The 20,592-nt window shown below is 41.9% G+C and overlaps 2 protein-coding genes across 2 annotated transcripts in view; both read right to left on the bottom strand.

The window, feature by feature from the left end:
• Positions 1-2,582: 2,582 nt before the first annotated feature.
• LOC116502469 (zinc finger protein 202-like) lies at positions 2,583-9,812 on the bottom strand. The gene is made up of 7 exons (XM_032208353.1): positions 9,710-9,812; positions 7,902-8,479; positions 7,574-7,679; positions 7,350-7,429; positions 6,803-6,929; positions 2,826-3,186; positions 2,583-2,619 (listed from the first exon to the last, which is right to left on the bottom strand). Exons 2-7 carry the CDS (start codon positions 8,313-8,315, stop codon positions 2,583-2,585), a joined length of 1,125 nt encoding a protein of 374 aa, XP_032064244.1. The 5' UTR covers positions 8,316-8,479; positions 9,710-9,812.
• A 4,247-nt stretch (positions 9,813-14,059) lies between these two features.
• Positions 14,060-20,592, bottom strand: part of LOC116502468 — a 40,447-nt gene continuing 33,914 nt past the window's right edge. The window contains 5 exon segments of the mRNA XM_032208351.1: positions 14,060-16,107; positions 17,083-17,209; positions 17,983-18,062; positions 18,183-18,315; positions 18,520-18,632. Of these exon segments, the coding sequence (XP_032064242.1) occupies positions 14,903-16,107; positions 17,083-17,209; positions 17,983-18,062; positions 18,183-18,315; positions 18,520-18,632 (1,658 nt within the window). The 3' untranslated portion in view covers positions 14,060-14,902.

Raw genomic sequence — 20,592 nt, 5'->3', positions numbered from 1 at the left:
TGTCCAATACCTACTCCCAACAAAGCAACAGAGGGAGGGCCAACACTGTTGAGTGTGAAAGGATGGAGGTTAAAGTTTGCAGAGAGCAGAGTCCAACTTCTACCTTTATAGATCTTTGGAGCGGGTTAGGGTTAGGAACACTCCCCAGCCGTCCTGCATGAAAGAGGCTAGCCCTTTCTGAAAGGAAATCCTTGTTTCCAGTTATGTGTGATAAAGATGCTGGCTTGTTAGGGCACCCTTCCTCCTCTCCAGAGATCTGTCAAGGCAAAAGCTGGACATGGGGGAAACTACTTCCTGTAAACTTTCTCCTCCACACTTCCATAAGCAACTGCCTATTATGGGCCAGACAAGGCTGGAAATAGGTATCCAGAGGTCTCCAGCAGAGGAAGGCGAGACTGGGGCGAGCACCAAAGCTTCGCCTATCAGAGGAGCATCGCCATCCCTCTCAGGCCATATGGAGGATCCCTGGATAGAGGCACGGGATGCCCGGAGGCCTGGGATCTTGCAGCCCAGGTCAACCCTTCCTGAAGGGTTGCTCAGCCGCCCTTATCTCTGCCGGCTCCATGGCCCACTTGGCTCTCCTGACCTTGCATGCTCACCATCTCCTGTGCACACACCCAGGGATAGTGTCCAGGTGGGGTGGGGTGAGGTGGGGTGTGGTGGCAAGGGACAGCCCTCTGCTGTCTCTAGGATGGCCCACATCTAATCTGACCGTGGGTTGGTACTGACGGGACTTGTGTTTGTCATGTCTGATTTAGTATAAAAAACAAACATAAAAAGAACTCATTGTTTGTATATTTATTTTGTATCTTCTATATTTTTTCAAAGTAAAACATCTCCACAACCCGTATTGAGAGAAACCATCTAGAATCCAGTGCTACTCATAAATATTTTGAGCTCAACTCAGTCAAACTGGGTATGGTTGATGATTTGAAACAGCAGTCCCTAACCTTTTGGACTTTGTAGCAAAGCGAGGTGTGAGGGAGAGACAGAGGATGGTTCTGTGCAAGCAGCAGGAAGACGCATGCATGCACAGCTCCATTTGTGGAAGTAGCTGGCCTGTGCACCTGTCGCTCACAAAAATAGAGGTTTCCATATCAGTGCCAGCGCTTGCCACTTGCACAAGTGGAGCAACTTCCGCACAAGCTCACCCACTGCTTCCGTGGCCCAGTTCCAAACAGGCCACAGCCTTTGGGTTGGGAACTCCTGGTTTAAAAAGAACCCATGAGACATTGGTAGCATCCATCACTCTGGATGCAGGAATAAGAACTCTCACTGGACTCTTTCTCAGACAAGCAGAGATGGAAAAGGTAGAACAGCCCAAAAAAGGGAAAGGCCAAGATACTTTGCCCAATAGCAGAACAGAAATATTCAGGCAACACCAAGAGACATCTGATAACCTCTAACAAACTTATGGGGTTTTTTCCCCTTTTTAACCTAAGATAATTGAAGAGTAATGTTATAATTATGTTTGGTATTTTGGAATATTTGAAACAATATAATGAAAAAAAAACACAGAATATTTCTGCACGTAGAAAAGTCCTTTGTCTTTTGAAACTTAGCAAAAACCACAAGCAGGATTAGGGATCCATACTGGGGTCCCTATTAGGGATCATCTTTTGTGAGCTTCTGATAAGCAAATCCAATGGGGAAGCCTGATTCATTTCATAACAGTATTACTAACTTAACTACTACAGTGATTCACTCAAAAAAAAGTGGCAAGAAAACTCGTAAAATGGAGCAAAATGCACAATAACTGTTTCGCTTTGCAACAGAAATTTTGGACTCAATTACATCATGCACCAAGGACTATCTGGATTTCCCTTGAAGCTCTTTCCACAATTTCTTTATTGATATGGTTTTTCCAATGTGTGGAAGCCTCTATAGCGAGTAAAAACGCTACTCCTTAAAAGGTTCCACTCCATTTTTCTCCCATATGGATCCTTTTATGGGATGTGAGATCACAATTCCTTCTAAAGCTATCTCCACATGTCACACATTTATAAGGTCCTTCTCCTGTGTGGATCCTCTTGTGGGAATTAAGATCATAACTACGCGTAAAGGTCTTTCCACACTCCATGCATTTATAAGGTCCTTCTGTGTGGATCCTCTTGTGGGAATTAAGATCATTACTATGAGTAAAAGTCTTTCCACACTCCATGCATTTATAAGGTCCTTCTCCTGTGTGGATCCTCTTGTGAGAATTAAGATCACAAATACGAGTAAAGATCTTTCCACACTCCATGCATTTATAAGGTCCTTCTGTATGGATCCTTTTGTGGGAATTAAGATCATTACTACGAATAAAGGTCTTTCCACACTCCATGCATTTATAAGGCCTTTCTCCTGTGTGGGTCCTCATGTGGGAATTAAGATCATAACTACGAGTAAAAGTCTTTCCACACTCCAAACATTTGTAAGGTCCTTCTCCTGTGTGAATCATCTTGTGGGAATTAAGATTATAACTACGAGTAAAGGTCTTTCCACACTCCAGGCATTTATAAGGTCTTTCTCCTGTGTGGATCCGCATGTGGTAATAAAGACTACTGCTGTAAGTAAAGGTCTTTCCACATTCCATGCATTTATAAGGTGGTTCTCCTTTGTGATTCCTTTGATGGGCTTTAAAAGAAAGATTATAAGAGAAGGTCTTTCCACACTCCATGCATTGATACGGTTTCTCTCCTGTGTGGATCCTCTTGTGAGTATTAAGATTACCACTCTTCCTAAAACCCTTTCCACATTCCATGCATTGATATGGCTTCTCTCCTGTGTGGATCAAATTGTGGGAATTAAGACTACTGCTACAATTAAAGGTTTTTCCACACTTCATGCATTTATAAGGTCTTTCTCCTTTGTGATTCCTTTGATGTCTTATAAGAGAATAATTAAAGGAGAAGGTCTTTCCACACTCCATGCAAGTATTTGGTTTCTCTTCTGAATGTGTCTTTTTATGAGAAAAGAGATGATCAGATTTATTGAACCTCTTTCCACACTCCATGGATTTATATGGTCTTTCTCCATTATTGATCACTGTATGGTTAGAAAAACCATTTTTAATTCCACTTTGTGATTTCTCTGTTTCATCATTCTTTGGTTGCATCTGATCTTCAAATTTCCTTTCCCCCCATTTCGAATGGATCGATTGACATTCACGCTTGCAATTCTTATTCTCTTGCCCATTAAAGCCTTGGAAAAGAAAAAGGAAAACTGTATATTTTCATTCCTATAGGATTGGATCACAACCCTGAACTAATGTTTGACCTGGGACAATTCCATGGTCCCACAACCTTCTGTAGTGTATTGGACACCATACCCACCCTCAACTTAGGTTAAAGGCAAACTCGGTACACAAATGGGCACATCTCTAAGAAGGGAACATCCCTCTCAGGACTCATGTGGTCTTGGTTATAGCAGCTTAGGACCATCAGGAACCCAGTGACTGGGTTCAGGAGGGAATACCGAATCGTGGTTGGCAGAACCTAGCTCGAGAGAGGCCACACCATCCCTGCATGGAGCCTGTTCCCCAGATTCTTGCAAAACCAATAAACTCAAGACCAATAAACTCAATATCTTCTATGAAATGAGTATAGTGTATTTTATGAGCAGAAGGCATTTAAAAAAAATCTTTACGTAAAAAGCCAGGTTATGAAATTTTCCAATTTTTCTTTCAATAAATTTCCTTCTTCCATAAAATCAGTTTGGTCAAATGGTCAAGACATCAGGCTAGAAACTGGGTGACTCAGAATACTAGTTCTCCCATTGGCACAAATGCTGCCTGGGTGACTTTGGACCAAAACTTTCCCAGCTCAACCCATATCACAGGATTGTTTTTCTAGGGAAAACAGCAGTAGGAAGGAACATTGAGTATGTCACTGCGTATATTATTTACAAAAAATAAAGTGCTATAGAGTGCATTTGGAATGTATTCAGACTCCCTTCACTTTTGTCAATTTTATTACCAGGCAACCTTATTCTAGTTCTATCAGCAGTAAAGACTTTCAAATTTCTAGGTTCTATCGCAAGACCTAAAAGCGACACTTAACCTCAAAAATGTCATTAAAAAAGCACAACAAAGCATGTTCTTTCTGCACCCACTCAGGAAATTCAAACTGCCAAGGAGCTGCTGATAGAATTCTAGAGGATTTATAGAATCTGTTATCAGCACTTCTATAACTGTCTGGTTTGGTTCTGCAACCTAACAAGACAGACACAGACTTCAGATGATAATCAGAACTGCAGAAAAAAAAATTACTGCCAACTTCCTTCCATTGAGGACCTGTACATTGCATGCATCAAAAAGAGAGCCGTGAAAATATTTACAGAACCCTCACATCCTGGATATAAATTGTTTCAACTCCTACCCTCAAAATGACACTATAGAGCACTGCACACCAAGACAACTAGACACAAAGACAGTTTTTTCCCCAAACACAATCACTCTGCTAAACAAATAATTCCCTCAGCACTGTCAAACCATTCACTAAGGCTGCATTACTATTACTATTAGTCGTCCCATTGTTCCTATCACCCATTTCCTCCCACTTATGATTGCAGGACTGTAACTTTGTTGCTTGTATCCTTACAATTTATATTAATATTGATTGTTTCCTGATTGCTTATTTGTACCCTATGACTATCACTAAGTGTTGTACCTTATGATTCTTGATGAATGTATCTTATCTTTTTATGTATACCGAGAGCATATACACCAAAGACAAATTCCTTGTATGTCCAATCATACTTGGCCAATAAAGAATTCTATTCTATTCTAGTTGTTGACATTCTTTTTTTCTCATTAATCTATGCTCAATACCCCATGCTGACAAAGTGAAAACAGAATTTTAGGAATGTCTGTAAATTTAGTAAAAGGAAAAAAATGAAAAATCCCATTGGCATAAGTATTCAGGCTCTTTGCAACAGCACTTGAAATGTAGCTCAGGTACCTCCCATTTCTTATTAGCGTTGCTGACATGTTTCTATGCCATGATTGGAGTTCACCTGTGGTCAATTCAATTGATTGGACATGATTCGGAAAGACACACAGCTCTCCATAGAAGGCCTCACAGCTGACAGTGCATATTGTAGCAGACCAAAAGCCACTAGGTCAAAGGTACTGCCTGCAGAGCTCAGAAACAGGATTATTGCAAAGGAATAGATCTGGGGAAGGCTACCATAAATTTTCTGCTGCACTAAAGGTTCCTAAGAGCAAAATGGACTCTATAATTTTCAAATGGAAGAAGATTGGCCCAACCAGGACTCTTCCAAAAGCTGGTTGTCCAGTCAAAATAAGCAATTGGGATAGAAGGGCAAAACACACAGAAGCTCGCTTGGAGTTTGCAAAAAAGCACCAAAAGGACTCTCAGAGTGTGAGGAACAAGATTCTCTGGTCTGATGAAACCAAGTTTGAACCGTTTGGCCTTACTTTTAAATGTTAAGTCTGGAGGAAACCAGGCACCGCTCATCACCTGCCCAATATCACCTCCAACAGTGAAGCGTGGTAGTAGCATCATCATACTGTGGGGGTGTTTCTCAGCATCAGGGATTGGGAGACTGGTCAAGATTGAGGGAAACTGACTGGAGCAAACCACAGGTATATCCTCAATGAAAACCTCTTCCACAGTGCTCAAGACCTCAAATAGGGCAAACATTCACTTTCGAACATGACAAAAATCCTAAGCACACAGCTATCACAACACAAGATGGCTTAGGCACAACTCTGTGAATAGCAATAACAATAGCACTTAGACTTATATACCACTTCACAGGGCTTTTGCAGCCCTAAGTGGTTTACAGAGTCAGCATATTGCCCCCAACAACCTGTGTCCTCATTTTACTGACCTCCGAAAGATGGAAGGCAGAGTCAACCTTGAGCCTGGTGTGATTCGAACTGCCAAATGACAGCTAGCTGATAGTCAAAAGAAGAAGCCTGAAAAAACTGCATTCTAACCACTGCACCACCACAGCTCACAAATGTCCTAGAGTGGCCCAGCTTGACTTGAACTTTATTTAATATCTCCGGAGGGACCTAAAAATGGCTGTCCACCAACAATCTCCATGCAACCTGACTGAGCCTGAGAGGATTTGCAAGTATGGCAAAAAATCTCCCCAATCCAAGTGTGCAAAGCTCGTCGCGTCATACCCAAAAAGACAAGGCTGTAAGTGCTGCCAAAGATGCTTCAACAAAGTACTGAGTGAAAGGGTCTGAATCAGTGGTGGGATGCTACCGATTTGGACCGGGTCAGGCAAACGGGTAGTGGTTTGGCAGCCTTGATTGCTGGAACGTGAAGCAACCTAGGCTGCCACGCCCCCAAACTGGATCCCCGGTCTTTTCTCCCATCGCCGGCATGTTTTTGTGCATGCGCAAAACAGTTTTCAGTAAACTGCACATGCGTAGCAATGAGCGGTGAGCCCTTGTGCAAGTGAAGCAAGCAGGGCAGGTGCAAAATATTTGCAGGTATGCAAAATGCCCTCTCTCAGCAAACCAGTAGTAAACCGGTTAGGAACCACCACCGGCCCGTGAATACTTATGCCAATGTGATATTTCAGTTTTTTCTTTTTAATAAATTTACAGACATTTCTAAAATTCTGTTTTTACTTTGTAATTATCGGATACTGAGTGTAGATAAATGAGAAAAAAATGAATTTCAACAACTGTAGAATCAGTCGGCAACATAACAAAATTGACAAAAGTGAAGGGGACCTGAATACTTTCCGAATTCACTGTAAATAAATGCTTTTCCCCCCCCAGAAATAACATTTAACTCCCTTCCCTATATTTCTCAGCACAGAAAGGGGTTCTTACCCAGAGAAAAGAGATTCCTGGAATTCTCCAGCATGACTTCTCCATGGAGCGCTTTTTGGTCAACATCCAGCTGAGACCACTCCTCCTTGGAGAAATACACAGCCACTTCCTCAAAAGACACAACATCCTGAACAAGATCACATGTTTCCTTATTAACAGATAATCCCAAAACAAATGGGATAATTTTCTTCCACCAATTCTAGGAGATATCCAGTGAACAAAATTGGAATCTTCTGCAGAATTAAGATTTTTTCCTCTTTTGCCTGGAGGCATAACTAAATTATATTTGATCAAGCTGGAAGGGTTTGGAACACCTTATGGTGTAGCCTAGATAGTTGGGTCTTAAATCCACTACTTATCAGTGACTCACGTTCTTCCAAGGCTGGCCAGAGCAAATTACTGGCAAAACCGTTTAAAATAAGCTGAGTATGAATGATCTGAGGTCAAATTCATATTGCTTAGAAACAGCAATTTTATACATTGAACTCTAAAACAAATGAAATCCATCCAAGATTCAGGGGCCTTTTCCAATCTTTCTCCTCCTTACCTGAAGTAGCGGTTCAGGTAATCCTTCAGCTCCACCACAAAGAGGTGATTCTAAAAACTCCAAGGATAGCTTTCGATTCTCTATGAGAAAGAGAGAAATAATGTTTGTTAAAGAGAGAAACTCCAGAGAGAGAGATTTGTTAAAGAGAGAAACTCCAGTCAAGAGGAGAGAAAGAATCAGCTAAATGTTGAAATCTCGCATCACCCAGAAAGAGCTTATATTACCTTGCATAGCATCTTGACTTTGATCTTTCTGGAAAAACCGCTCTTGAGAAGATATGAATGAATCTTTCCCCTCCTTAGGATACTCGGTCAAAGCTTCCATGGATTTCTGGAAATGATGTGATACGAGAAACAAAGGAACAGCACAGAGATATTAATAAATTATCATACTGCACTTTCAAACTAGCAGCCCCCAATGTTCATTGCTAAAACTCGAAACAGAATAGAAGAATTGCCCTAATACATTAATAATCCCAGAAAATTCTGCCAGAGAGAAATTGACAAATTCAGAAACATCCCCTTAAGAGCTGCCATGATTCCATTCTCCCACCTGCAACTCTTCTTGCGTGTTTTCCTCCTCCTGAGTCAGCAAGAAGCCTTCAGCCAGGGAAACCGCCTGGGAACTGGTCTCTGCTCCACACTCCCGCACCCATTTTGACATCTCTGGGGGAAGGACAGCCAGCAATTGTTCCAGGAGCACCATGTCCAGCATCTGAGCCTTTGTGTGTTTTTCTGGTTGCAGCCACTGATGACATAGGTAATGAAGCTGAGTGCAAACATCTCGGGGACGGCTCCCCTCCTGAAACCGCACTTTTCTGAAGTAACAGGACTGGACCTCTGAACTATTGGATGCCTCTTCTTGGCTCTTCTGCTCAGGACTTGCCCCATTCTTCCCACAGCCCCAAGGCTGAGCAGCTGGAGGGCCTTTTCTAACTTCTGCATCTGCTGGGTGTTGTCCCTCCATCTTCTCTCTGGTCTCTAATCCAGCTCCAAAATGGACACACGTATCTCCACAGGTCTTTCTCTTCACAAGAGGTCTGGGCAAATTTTCCAAGGCAATTCAGCTCTCTTCCCGGACAAGATACTTAAGATTCCAGAAGAAGCAGAAAACATTTTGAACTTACTTATCTGATATTGAAAAATGGGGAGAAGGGGAGGGAAGAGAAGATTAAGCAAGAAATTTGTATGAACTCACCAAGGTGGGAGGTGAAATCTTATTAGTTAGCTTTTTTTGCAGAGAATTGCAGAGAACCCTCCAGTACAGGACTGTCAAACTCGCAGCCTAGGGGCAGGATGCATCACGCACTGGACATGCCCTCACCCGGTTTAGCAAAGGGGGGGGGGGAAGCCCGATACGTCTCATGATGAGTTTGACACCCCTGCTCCAGGATGTCAATCTCTATCAAAATATTGGAAAAATACATTTAAATGTTTTTGATTTCTACTTCCTAGTTTTTAATTAAAATTTATTTTTATGTCTTCTGTATTATTATAAATTACTCTAGGCAGCAATTATACATAATGCTCCTCTTACTATTTCCTGCACTGGAAAGTAGTTAATACACTGTTTAATATCATTTATAGAACTGCATCATCAAGAGCAACTATTTGCACAAGCCAAATCATAAACATCCCAGGTCACAAAAAGCAATTGACAAGAGGGGCTCTCTAAATCCAATTAATAAGTAGATATATCAACCATGAATTTCAACATCCAGGCTTTACAAAGGCCAAACGTGACAAAAACACTGGCCTGATCAGGACGTGGTGTGAATGGTGCACCTCCTCTAACCTCTTCCTTATTTATCTGCCGGCACAGCAGTGATAGTGCTGTGATAGTGGGGAAAGGCGGGAAAACAGGAAACCGAGTTCCAGTCTCTGCACACGTTGCACCCAACTCCTTGCACACGCAGTTGCAGCCTTGCACGCGAAGCCAGCAGGAGGCTCGCTTCTCTCGGCCTAAAAGGGGGAGGCGAGGGAAACCCCTTCTGAAAAAGGGGTCAACAAATATGCAGGAAACTGTCCAGGAGTCAAGTCTGACTTGGAGGCACAAATCTCTGTTTTGCAAAGACGGCCTCTCCTCCTCTCCTTCCCATCCAGAGTTTTTCCCATCGATTTTCTCTACAACCCTGGGGTTTTTTTTCCCCCTGGGGGCAAAGCGAAGGGTGCGAAGCTTTGCTTTCTCCACTGTCTGACCCAGGGGTGGCAGGGGAACATGGGACCATTGTTTCCCGACCCCACCCCCTCCATCCCACGACTCCTAGCTTAATAGTTTTGCATGTCTCCATCCCGAATCACGTCTGGACCTCAAATCATGCAAACTTCTCCGCAGATTCTCCCCTTGCTAGACAGACTCACCCGAAGGTTCAAAGAGGGGAAGGGGGGGTGGAGCAGAACCGGATATCGTAGAGAGAGCGGACCACCTTTCAAGCCTTTTCTCTTAACGTGGGAAAGAGGCCGGCGCATGCTCAGTTCTCTTGTAACGCGGAGGGCGGGCGAGAAGAGAGCTGCCCGGCTCTTCTATCGGACTCTCGTGGGAGCCCCCTAGAGGATCCTGAGCGCAATGCCTGAGCACCCTGCAAGGACGTCATGTTCCATGCGCGTCTGGGATGATGGGCATTAAGGTTCTCTAACTTTGCTTATCTAGAAAGGGAGTGGCCCCTCCGGCAGGCGTCAATTTGTACATTTTTCTTTTTTTTTAATAGCTAAAAACCATCTGTGATCTTGTGAATATTGAGAAAATCTCTGTGGAGACTCAAAAATCGCTTTCAAGAGCAGCCTCCATCCCCCCCCAATATACAATCAAAAGTTTCTGTATTTTAAATTTTTATAGTTATAACAAAGCAGAATTTGATAACATTTCGTGAATAACCATACCAGTGATATTTAATTAAGCTTATTTAAATTAAATTTAGACTTTTTCCTAATCCCTTGTCCGGCCACAGAAAGGCAAAGACTCTTTGAAAAGGAATTTTTTTGAACCTTTACTTCATGGGCTTCCCCTCATTCTGGCTTAGAGGAATTCTTCATCCTGAAGATTTTTCCATGCAGGATACATTGATATATTTGTAATGAGTTATCACATATTAAGAGGCCTTTCATCACATAGGTTTCCATGATTTGTGAGTGTTATTATCTAGCAATCCTAGAGACAATTCTCATTATCTGTCAGGAGAAACATAGTTTTTTTCTTAATTTCATATTATTTTATTAGGTTTATTTATTTTTTTGGTTATCAATAAACCAAAGGTCTTTCATTCTCCTGAGTATCCCTAACTTCACAGAGAGACAGAGGGAAAGAGAAAAAAACTATAAGTAAACTCCATTGTAGCCTCAGCAGTCACATTGTGACAACACAATCCCAATTGCCTCTCTTATGCTACAAAACCTTTGTTGTTCCCTGCTTGATTTTTCAATACAGGTAGTCCTCGAGTTACGACCAGAATTGAGCCCATTTCTGTTGCTAATTAAAACATTTTCATAAGTGAGTTTGCCCCATTTTACGATTTTCCTTGCCACGGTTGTTAAGTGCATCATTGCATTTCTTAAGTTATTAATATGTCTGTGAAGTGAAACTGGCTCCCACATTGACTTTGCTTGTCAGAAGGTCGCAAAAGGTGATCAAATTACTCCAGGACACTGTAACCATCATAAATATGAACCAGTTGCCAAACATCTGAATTTTGATCACATAAACATAGGGAAGCTACAAAGGTGGTAATTGTGAAAAATGGTGATAAGTCACATTTTTCAGTGCCATTGTAACTTTGAACGGGCATTGAATAAACTTAAGTTGAGGATTACTTATATATGTTTATAACCAGGTCATGGTTTTGTCAACCATCCCATTGGTTCAGATATCAAAAGAAATGTCTGGGATATTATTTTACCAAAAATATATCTTTACTAAAAATTCATTTAGTCATTTAGTCACTTTATTTGTATGCCGCCCTTTTCCCTGGGGGGACTCAGGGCGGCTCACAGTTCAAAAGGGGAGGGGAAAGACAAACAATTTACAACATAAAGATACTACATCATTTAAAACTCAACAGTCATACAATTCGAGTGTGGGTTAGAGTCTTAACCCCAGACCAGCCGGGACAGCCAGATTTTAAGGGCAGCGCGGAAGGTCTGGAGGGAGGTGAGGGTCCAAATCTCCACGGGGAGTTCGTTCCAAAGGGTCGGAGCAGCCATCGAGAAGGCTCTCCTCCGGGTAGTTGCCAGTCTACACTGGCTGGCTGATGGAATTCGGAGGAGGCCTAATCTATGCGATCTTATCGGTCTAGTGGAGGTAATTGGCAGTAGGCGGTCTCTCAAGTACCCAGGGGTTCATATGGAATTTTTATACAATATTTTTTACATATGGAATTTTTACAGAAAAGCCCGTTCTAACATTTTTGCATGAAAACAGCATAGGTAAACTTTCCCTTTGCCCCCTGGATTTCCCACTGTCCATGTTCCACCAATCATTTGCATTCATTTTGTTTTGGGAATGATCTGACTGCCTTGGAGTTTACCAGCCGATGACATTCGGATGTCAGGTCTGTCTCAGGCTTTCAGAATAGAATACAACAGAATAGAATTCTTTATTGGCCAAGTGTGATTGGACACACAAGGAATTTGTCTTTGGTGCATATGCTCTCAGTGTACATGTCAAGAATCATAAGGCACAACACTTAATGATAGTCATAGATAGTCAAATAAACATTCAGGAAACAATCAATATCAATATAAATTGTAAGGTGATTTATCGGCTGCCTTGCATTGCTCATTTCCCTCCCTGAAACTTCCCTTGCATTCCAGTTCCTTTCCTTCCCCCTTTTGTTACTGTTATCTGATTGTGACCAGGGTTGCATAGTGAGTCAACCAGGACATAACGACACTCCGGAAAGATTAATCCTACAAGGAAACGAACACACAAATTTGAGACCTAAATCTAACCCTTACACTATATAACCTATTCGGTTTGATCCAGGTACTTAACAAGAAACCTATGGATCAGTGTAGAGGCCCGAACAACCATCGCCACCATCCACTCTGCATCTGCCGTGGGACATCCCTTCCATAAGACTAAGTACTGTAACGTCCCCTTGTAGCATTGAGAATCAAGGATAACCTTGACCTCACAATGCTTTTCTGCTTCTACCCATATTGGAGGAGCATGAGGTGGGAGGAGGTGATTCAATAGCCAGTCTGAGCAGTGAGGAGAGACGGAGAGAGGTTTAATGAACTGCAGTGAAATTCTAAGTGAATATGCTGGAGATTTTTTTGGCAACTTCAAATCTATCGTCATCAGATTTGCAATCCGATTCACAATCTGGATTAAGTATATAAGGAGTGAGTCTATCTACAAGACCCAATTTCTTGCAGGGATGCTCCAATTTTAAGGATTTTGTGGACAGATACACCTCATCCACTATTGTAAACTTTTTCTTGGTTGATCTCTATTTGTCAGCCTGCCTGTTTTGCATTTCCCTTGCTTTTTATAACGACTTGCATAGTAGGAGCCATTTGGCTTTTGACGTATCTATCCATTCAACCAATGAGACTGACGAAGGGGTCTCTTCAGGGAGTTCTGACATAGGCACGAACTCTGCACCTTGGCCACTCCAAAGGGGGCAAATTCAGTGTTGCTGTGTTCAGAGTTATTGTACGCCACCTCAGCGAAAGGTAAATGTTCAGCCCAATTGATTTGCTGGTAGTTCACGTAGCATTGAAGGCACTGCTCAAGGACTGCATTCGGACATTCACAGGCTCCTTTTACTTGAGGATTATGGGTGGAGCTAAAACCCTAGGAGGATCCTAACAAGCTCAGGAATTCACGCCAAAACTTTGATGCCAATTGATTTCCCCGATCTGAGATTATGCATTTCAGAACACCATGCAACCGGTATATGTGCTCTACAAGGAAGCCAGCCAGGGACCCAGTGGCAGGGATCCAAGGACATGCCACAAATTGAGCTTGCTTGGAAAGTAAATATCTAATAACCCAGATCAGAGTTTCCCAGCACTCTCCAACAGCTCCACAATAAAGTCCATAGATACAGCCTTCCAGGGAGCCATGGGGCTGGCCACAGTCTGTAAACGTCCTGGAGGCTTACTGGGAAGCCTCTTCACTAAAGCACAAACAGGGCAGCTGGCCTCATAGGTTTCTATGTACTTCATCCACGGCCTCCAAATTTGCCTTTTTATGGAGGGATTTTACAGATCCAAAACATCCCGCTGCTTTCGCATCATGGCTCCACTGAAACATTAGGGTTCTCTGGCTAGCCCAGGGGTCTGCAACCTTAAACACTCAAGACCATTACCCAGAGGGCTAGCTCATTGGCAGAATAAACACAGGAGTTCTGTGAGCTGGCCTGTTCCCCTTCCCTTGGTTTTTGTTCAGCCGCCCTGAGTCCCTTCGGGGAATAGGGCGGCTTACAAATCGAGTAAATCCAATCCAAATCCAATGGGCTCAGCCCAGGTACTTAGCCCAACAGAAGTATTGAGGCAACAAGAGGTATCAGATAACCTCTAATAAACTTGTTTCTTTTTTTGTTATTTTTATCTAAAAGAAACTTGAAGAACAAGGTGATAATTGTGTTTGATATTTGCAACATCAGGAATAATATAATGTAAAACAACCAGGAATATTTCTACGTGTCGAGAACACCTTTGAGTATTTGGATTGCCAAAAACCACAAGCAGGATTACGGGTTCACCTTGTCTGGTTTGCACTACAAAGGCAATTTATTCACACACATCTAAGAAGTGCTACAGTTTATTTGGATTATTACTCAAATGGTCCTTGTATGAGATTTTAGAGAACTATAGATAGTCGTCGATTTACTATACAGTTCATTTAGTGATTGTTCAAAGTTACAGTAGCACTGAAAAATGTGATTTATGACCATTTTTCAGTTATGACAGTTGCAGCATCCTGATGGTTAACTCATCAAATTTCAGATTTTTGGCAAATGATTCAGGATAGTTGCAGTGTCCCTAGATCAAGTGATCCCCTTTTGTGAGCTTCTGACAAGCAAATTCAATAGGGAAGCCCAATTCAAACTTATTACAAACTTAACAACTATAGTGAGTCACTTAACAAATGTGGCGACAAAAGTCGTCCAAAGGCGCAAAACGCACATAATAACTGTCTCAAAAGTTATTATTATTCAAAGTTATTTTTATATCAAAAGCAGTCATATGCCGAGAACAACCTGGATTTCTCTTGAAGCTCTTTCCATAATTCCTTTATTGATATGGTTTCTCCCATGTGTTGATGCTTATATGGCAAGTAAATGTGTTACTCCTTGCAAAGCTCATTCCACACTGCATGAATTCATATGGTTTTTTTTTCCAGGGTTGGGTTTGTTCCGGCATTGGTACTGGTTTGGTTCGCACGCGCTTCGCTGCACACGTATGCACAGTTCATTGTAAATTGTTCTGAGCATGCGTGAAGGCGATGAAAAACAAATAAACATGCTGGAAGTGGACATCGGGGAACCGGTTTGGGGGCTGTGGCCAGTCTGGGTCACGGCCGGTTCTGTGACCCAGGCCAAATTACCACTACCAGTTCACCCGAACCATGTGAACCGGTAGAAACCCACCTCTAGTTCTTTTCTCTAGTATGGATTCTTTTACACATTTATATGGCTTCTCTTCTGTGTAGGTCCTCTTGTGGGAATTAAGACCATTACTACAAGTAAAGCTCTTTCCACTCTACATGCATTTATAAGGTCTTTCTCCTGTGTGGATCTCCTTGTGGGAATTAAGACTACTGCTACAAGTAAAGGTCTTTCCACACTCCATGCATTTATAAGGTTGTTCCCCTGTGTGGATCCTCTTGTGGTAATTAAGATTACTGTTACAAGTAAACGCCTTTCCACACTCTGTGCATTTGTAACGTCGTTCTCCTGTGTGGATCCTCTTGTGCACATTAAGACTACTGCTACTAGTAAAGGTCTTTCCACACTCCATGCATTTATAAGGTCGTTCTCCTGTGTGAATCCTTTGATGGATTATAAGAGACTCAGAATAACAGAAGTCCTTTCCACATTCAATGCATTGATATGGCTTCTTCTCTGTATGAATAGTTTTATGGTGAATCAAAGCACTTCTGTTCCTGAAAACTTTTCTACACTCCATACATTGATAGGGCTTCTCTCCTGTGTGGATCCTCTTATGGTAATCAAGACTTCTGCTACAAGTAAAGGCCTTTCCACACTCCATGCATTCATAAGGCTTCTCTCCTGTGTGGATCCTCTTGTGGGAATTAAGATTACTACTGCAAATAAAGGTCTTTCCACACGCCATGCATTTATACGGTCTTTCTCCTGTGTGGATCCTCTTGTGGGAATTAAGATTACTACTACGAGTAAAGGTCTTTCCACACTCCGTGCATTTATAAGGTCTTTCTCCTGTGTGAACCCTTTGGTGTCTTATAAGTGAGTTATTATGAGAAAAGGTCTTTCCACATTCCATGCAGGTATATCGTTTCTCTTCTGAATGTATGTTTTTATGAGAAAAGAGATGATTGGATTTCTTAAATCTCTTTCCAAACTCCATGCATTTATATGGTCTTTCTCCTGTATCAATCACTGTATGGTTAGGAAGCCAGTTGACCCGAGGAAGACCTTTTTTAACTCCACTCTGTGATTGCTTTGTTTCATCATTCCTTGGTTGCATCTGATCTACACATTTCCTTTCCCCCCTTTTTGAATGGATCACTTGGCGTTCCTGCTTGCAATTCTTATTATCTTGCCCATTAAAGCCTTGAAAAAGAAAAAGGAAAACTGTAGCAAGAATAGGAGAACAATCAACATTTTTCTTCTGAAATCTAGCCAAATAATCATCAATGTATTTCAGCTGGTTTGTTGGCAACAATGAAGAGTCCAAACTAAGATTATAACAAAGACCCATTTCCAAGTGTATCCCTAATGATCCCCATATAATAGGATTTGATCACAACCCTTTATCGGATCTTTGACCTGGGGAAATTCCATGGTGCTACAAACTCCCGAAATATATTGGACACTGTGTCATGCCGGAGCAGCAACATACCCAGCAGCTCCCAACTTTAATAAAAGTCTCATCTCCTCTTGTCTGCATAGCAGAATTTGAAAGTCAAAGATAAATTTCTGTATGGCAAATAACTCCCCACACTAAACTTAATCTACTGCCAAACTTGGTACACTAGAGGGCATATCTCTTAAGAAAGGAACATCCCTCTCAGAGGTCACCCGGTCTTGGTTATAGCAGCTCAGGGAGATCAGGAACTCAGTGAAGAGTTTCAGGAGGGAATCCCAAATCCTGGTAGCCAGAGCCTTGCTCAAGAGAGGCCTCTTCCTCAGATGCTTCCTAATATCTTCTATGGAATATTTTGTAATTGCAGAAAGCTTTTTTAAAATTTCCTTTATGGACAAAGCCAGACTATGCAGTTTTTCCAATTATTCTTTCAATATATTTCCTTCTTCCATAAAGTCAGTGTGGTCAAAAGTTCAAGACACCAGGCTAAGAAGTAATAAATCCACAGACATTTCATTTTTCATTTTGTCATTACTGGATACCCAGTGTAGATTAATGAGAAAAGAATGAATTTAATAACTGTAGAATCAGCCTGCAGCATAACAAAAGTGAAGGGGCTATGAATGCTTTCTGAATGCACTGTTAAATAAATGGTTCCCCACCCCCAGAAATAAAATTTAAGCCCCTTCCCTACATTTCGGAGCACAGAAAGGGGTTCTTACCCAGAGAAAAGAGATTCCTGGAATTCTCCAGCATGACTTCTCTGTGGAGCGCTTTTTGGTCAACATCCAGCTGAGACCACTCCTCTTTGGAGAAATACACGGCCACTTCCTCAAAGGAGAGAACATCCTGAACAAGGAAAAAAGTTTCCCTATTAACAGAAAATCCCAAGAATAATGGGATAATTTTCTTCCATTGATTCTAGGACAGAGATCATGTGGACAAAATGGGCATCTTCTACTGAATTCAGAATGAGATCTCACCGCTTTTGGCTGATGGCACAATTAAATCAGGTTTGATCAAGCTGAAAGTGTTTGGAATGACTTACGGTATAGCCAACTAAAATATTCTTGGTCTATTGATAGCTGGGTATTCAATCCACTACTTATCAGTGATTCCCATTCTTCCTAGAATGGGCAGAGGAAAATATTGGCAAAACCCACCTGACATATTTTCCAGTGCTCATCTTATCCACTGAGGGACCAACGTATCCCAATTCCACACCTTCATAAAGGAGATAGAAGAGCTGGTAAAAGTAGTCTATATGTCTATTGGAGATTCTCCATTATCAGGTCACAGTTGTCCCAAAGATGCTTTTCAAAAGGCAAAATAAAATATTTTTTTTGTAATGGGGTGTGAGAAAAACCCTGGTAGACAGAAGGAAGAGTCCCGATGCTAACAACATTCCGGTCAAAGAAATCTGATGGTGAAGCAGGAGGAGTGGAGAATATCACAAAGAATCCCCTCAGAAGGAAGAGGGTAGATTAAGCTGAGTGTGAATGTTCGATGAGCTGAGGTAAAATTCGTATTGCTTAGAAACAGCAATTTTATATATTGAACTCTAGAACAAAATGAAATCCATCCAAGATTCAGGGGCCTTTTCTCGTCTTTCTCCTCCTTACCTGAAGCAGCGGTTCAGCAAATCCATCAGCTCCACAACAAAGAGGTGATTCTAAAAACTCTAAGGATAGCTTTCGACTCTCTGTGAGAAAGAGAAAAGTAGTGGAAGCAGTTTTGTTAAAGAGAGACACTCTAAACAAGAGGAGAGAAAGAATCAGCTAAATGTTGAAATCTCTCATCACACAGAAAGAGGTTTTCTTACCTTGCGTAGCCTCTTGACTTTGATCTTCCTGGAAGTTCTCCCTGAAGAGCAGCTCTTGAGAAGATCTGAATGAATCCTCCTTAGGATACTCAATCAAAGTTTCCACGGATTTCTGGACATGATGCAATTCAAGACACAAAGGAAGAGCACAGATAGACATGAATTATAAAACTAGCAGCCCTCAATGTCCATTGCTAAAATAGAATGGAAGAACTGCCCCAAATACATCCTCTGGGAGAATAGAACAAATGAAAATTCTGCCAGAGAGGAATGGCAGATACTCCTTAGGATACTCAGTCACAACTTCCAAGGAGCTGCCATGATTCCATCCTCCCACCTGCAACTCTTCTTGTATGTTTTCCTCCTCCTGAGTCAGCAAGAAGCCTTCAGCCAGGGACACCGCCTGGGAACTGGTCTCTGTTCCACATTCCCGCACCCACTTTGCCATCTCTGGGGGAAGGACAGCCAGCAATTGTTCCAGGAGCACCAGGTCCAGCATCTGAGCCTTTGTGTGTTTTTCTGGTTGCAGCCACTGACGACAAAGGTAGTGAAGCTGAGTGCAAACATCTCGGGGACGGCTCCCTTCCTGAAACCGCACTTTTCTGAAGTAACAGGACTGGACCTCTGAAATATTGGATGCCTCTTCGTGGCTCTTCTGCACAGGACTTGCCCCATTCTTCCCACAGCCCCATGGCTGAGCAGTTGGAGGGATTTTTCTAACTTCTGCTTCTGCTGGGTGTTGTCCCTTCATTTTCTCTCTGGTCTCTAATCCAGCTCCAAAATGGACCCAAGGATCTCCACAGGACTTTCTGTTCACAAGAGGTTTGGCCAAATTTTCCAAGGCCATTCAGTTCATTTCCCGGACAAGATACTTAAGATTCCAGAAGAAGCAGAAAATATTTTGAGGTTACGTATCTGATATGGAAAATGGGGAGGAGGAGAGGGAAGAGAAGATTAAGCAAGAAATTCATATGAACCCACCAAATTGGGAGGTGAAATCTTATTAGTTAGCTTGCTCTCTGTACATATGGGAAAATTGCAGTGAACCTTTCAGGATCAATGTTTATCAAAATATTGGAAAACACATTTAAATGTGATTTTGTATTTCTACTTCTTAGTTTTTATTAAAATTTTATTTTTTTTCTTATGCCTTATTATTTTTTTACTTTTTTTAATAAATGTGTTTTTATTTTCCATTTCCATTTTCGTACAGTCACATATATACTGTGCGTAACCGGGGCCATATAACATTAAACAATAAACACAGCCATTCCTCTTATCAGCAGTACCCCCAAAAATAAAAACCCAATGTACCTCTTTGACCCTCCATACACCCTTTCTTTCGCCCCCTCCAACTTTCCATCTTCCCTCCATCATTCCCCTCTACCCTACTTCCCCTCCCCCTCTACCACTCCTCTCTCCCGATACACTCCCTCCCTTCCTTCTCCCCCTCCCTCCAGTCCTCTCTCCCACCCTCTCTACCCCTCTTTCTTCTATCCCTCTACTCCTCCCTTAGGTGTATTTCTACAATCTATTAATATATTCAGCTTGTCCTATTTTTACAGTGGAATTAAAGAGCAACAGTATACAAGTGCAGTCACGTTACCTTAAAATCTAACACATACTATGTATCCCCCCCCCTAACACCCCACCTCCCTTCCCCCCCCCCCGACTTCCCAGAGCCCGTAAACGGTATAGATTTTTAACAAACACAGTCTACAATATATTAAGACAAAGGAAATTAAAAAAAAGAAGTTAATAACATCTCTGCATTGAACTCAGCTTCTTCCTGTTGCACTAACTTTGAGCAATTTAGATTATTCCTAATCTTAAGCATAGGCTATCTGTAATTTCTTAGTCCCGTATTTGTTTTGTATATAGTCAATCTCTTATGCCTTATTATTGTTGTTGTTATTATTATTTACTCTAGGCGGAAATCATACATAATACTACTTTTTACTATATTCCCCACAATAGCAGAAGTAGTTGGCGCTCAAGGCTTTCATGTCAAAGGTTGGATTAGAAAGTTAATCTCCTGGTTTCAAACCTTGTGATGTCATCACTGAACCAAATGGTTCCCTCTGGCTAATCATAATTTAATATATAATATAATTTAAAAGGCATTTCTATGGCTCGCTTGTCTGAGCCTAGGAAGGGGAAGGAGGGGGAATCCCTTCTGAAAACGGGGACAACAAATATGCAGGAAACTGTCCGGGAGTCAAGGTTGACTTGGAGGCAAAAACCTCTCTTTTGCAAAGACGACCTCTCCTCCTCTCCCTCCACGCAAAGCTTTCCCCATCGAAATGGAGCGTAAATCCTCTTTTCTGCGACCCTGGGGTTTCCCCCCCCCCCCGTGGGGGCAAAGTGAAGGGGGCGAAACGTTTTACTCAAATGTCTGGCCGTTGCATGC

This window comes from Thamnophis elegans, chromosome 2, assembly GCF_009769535.1.
Source record: "Thamnophis elegans isolate rThaEle1 chromosome 2, rThaEle1.pri, whole genome shotgun sequence".
NCBI lineage: Eukaryota > Metazoa > Chordata > Lepidosauria > Squamata > Colubridae > Thamnophis > Thamnophis elegans.
The sequence above is the reverse complement of the archived record's forward strand: the minus strand, read 5'-3'. Positions and strand labels throughout refer to the sequence as shown.

Excerpts from the sequence above, each read along its gene's own strand:
- LOC116502469 (XM_032208353.1), bottom strand. The coding sequence starts at position 8,315 with ATGGAGGGACAACACCCAGCAGATGCAGAAGTTAGAAAAGGCCCTCCA. Across the intron at positions 6,930-7,349 it reads TACCTGAACCGCTACTTCAG|GATGTTGTGTCTTTTGAGGA; the intron begins GTAAGGAGGAGA and ends GATCTTGTTCAG. Across the intron at positions 2,620-2,825 it reads AGACCTTATAAATGCATGAA|CCCATCAAAGGAATCACAAA; the intron begins GTGTGGAAAAAC and ends TTTCTTTTAAAG.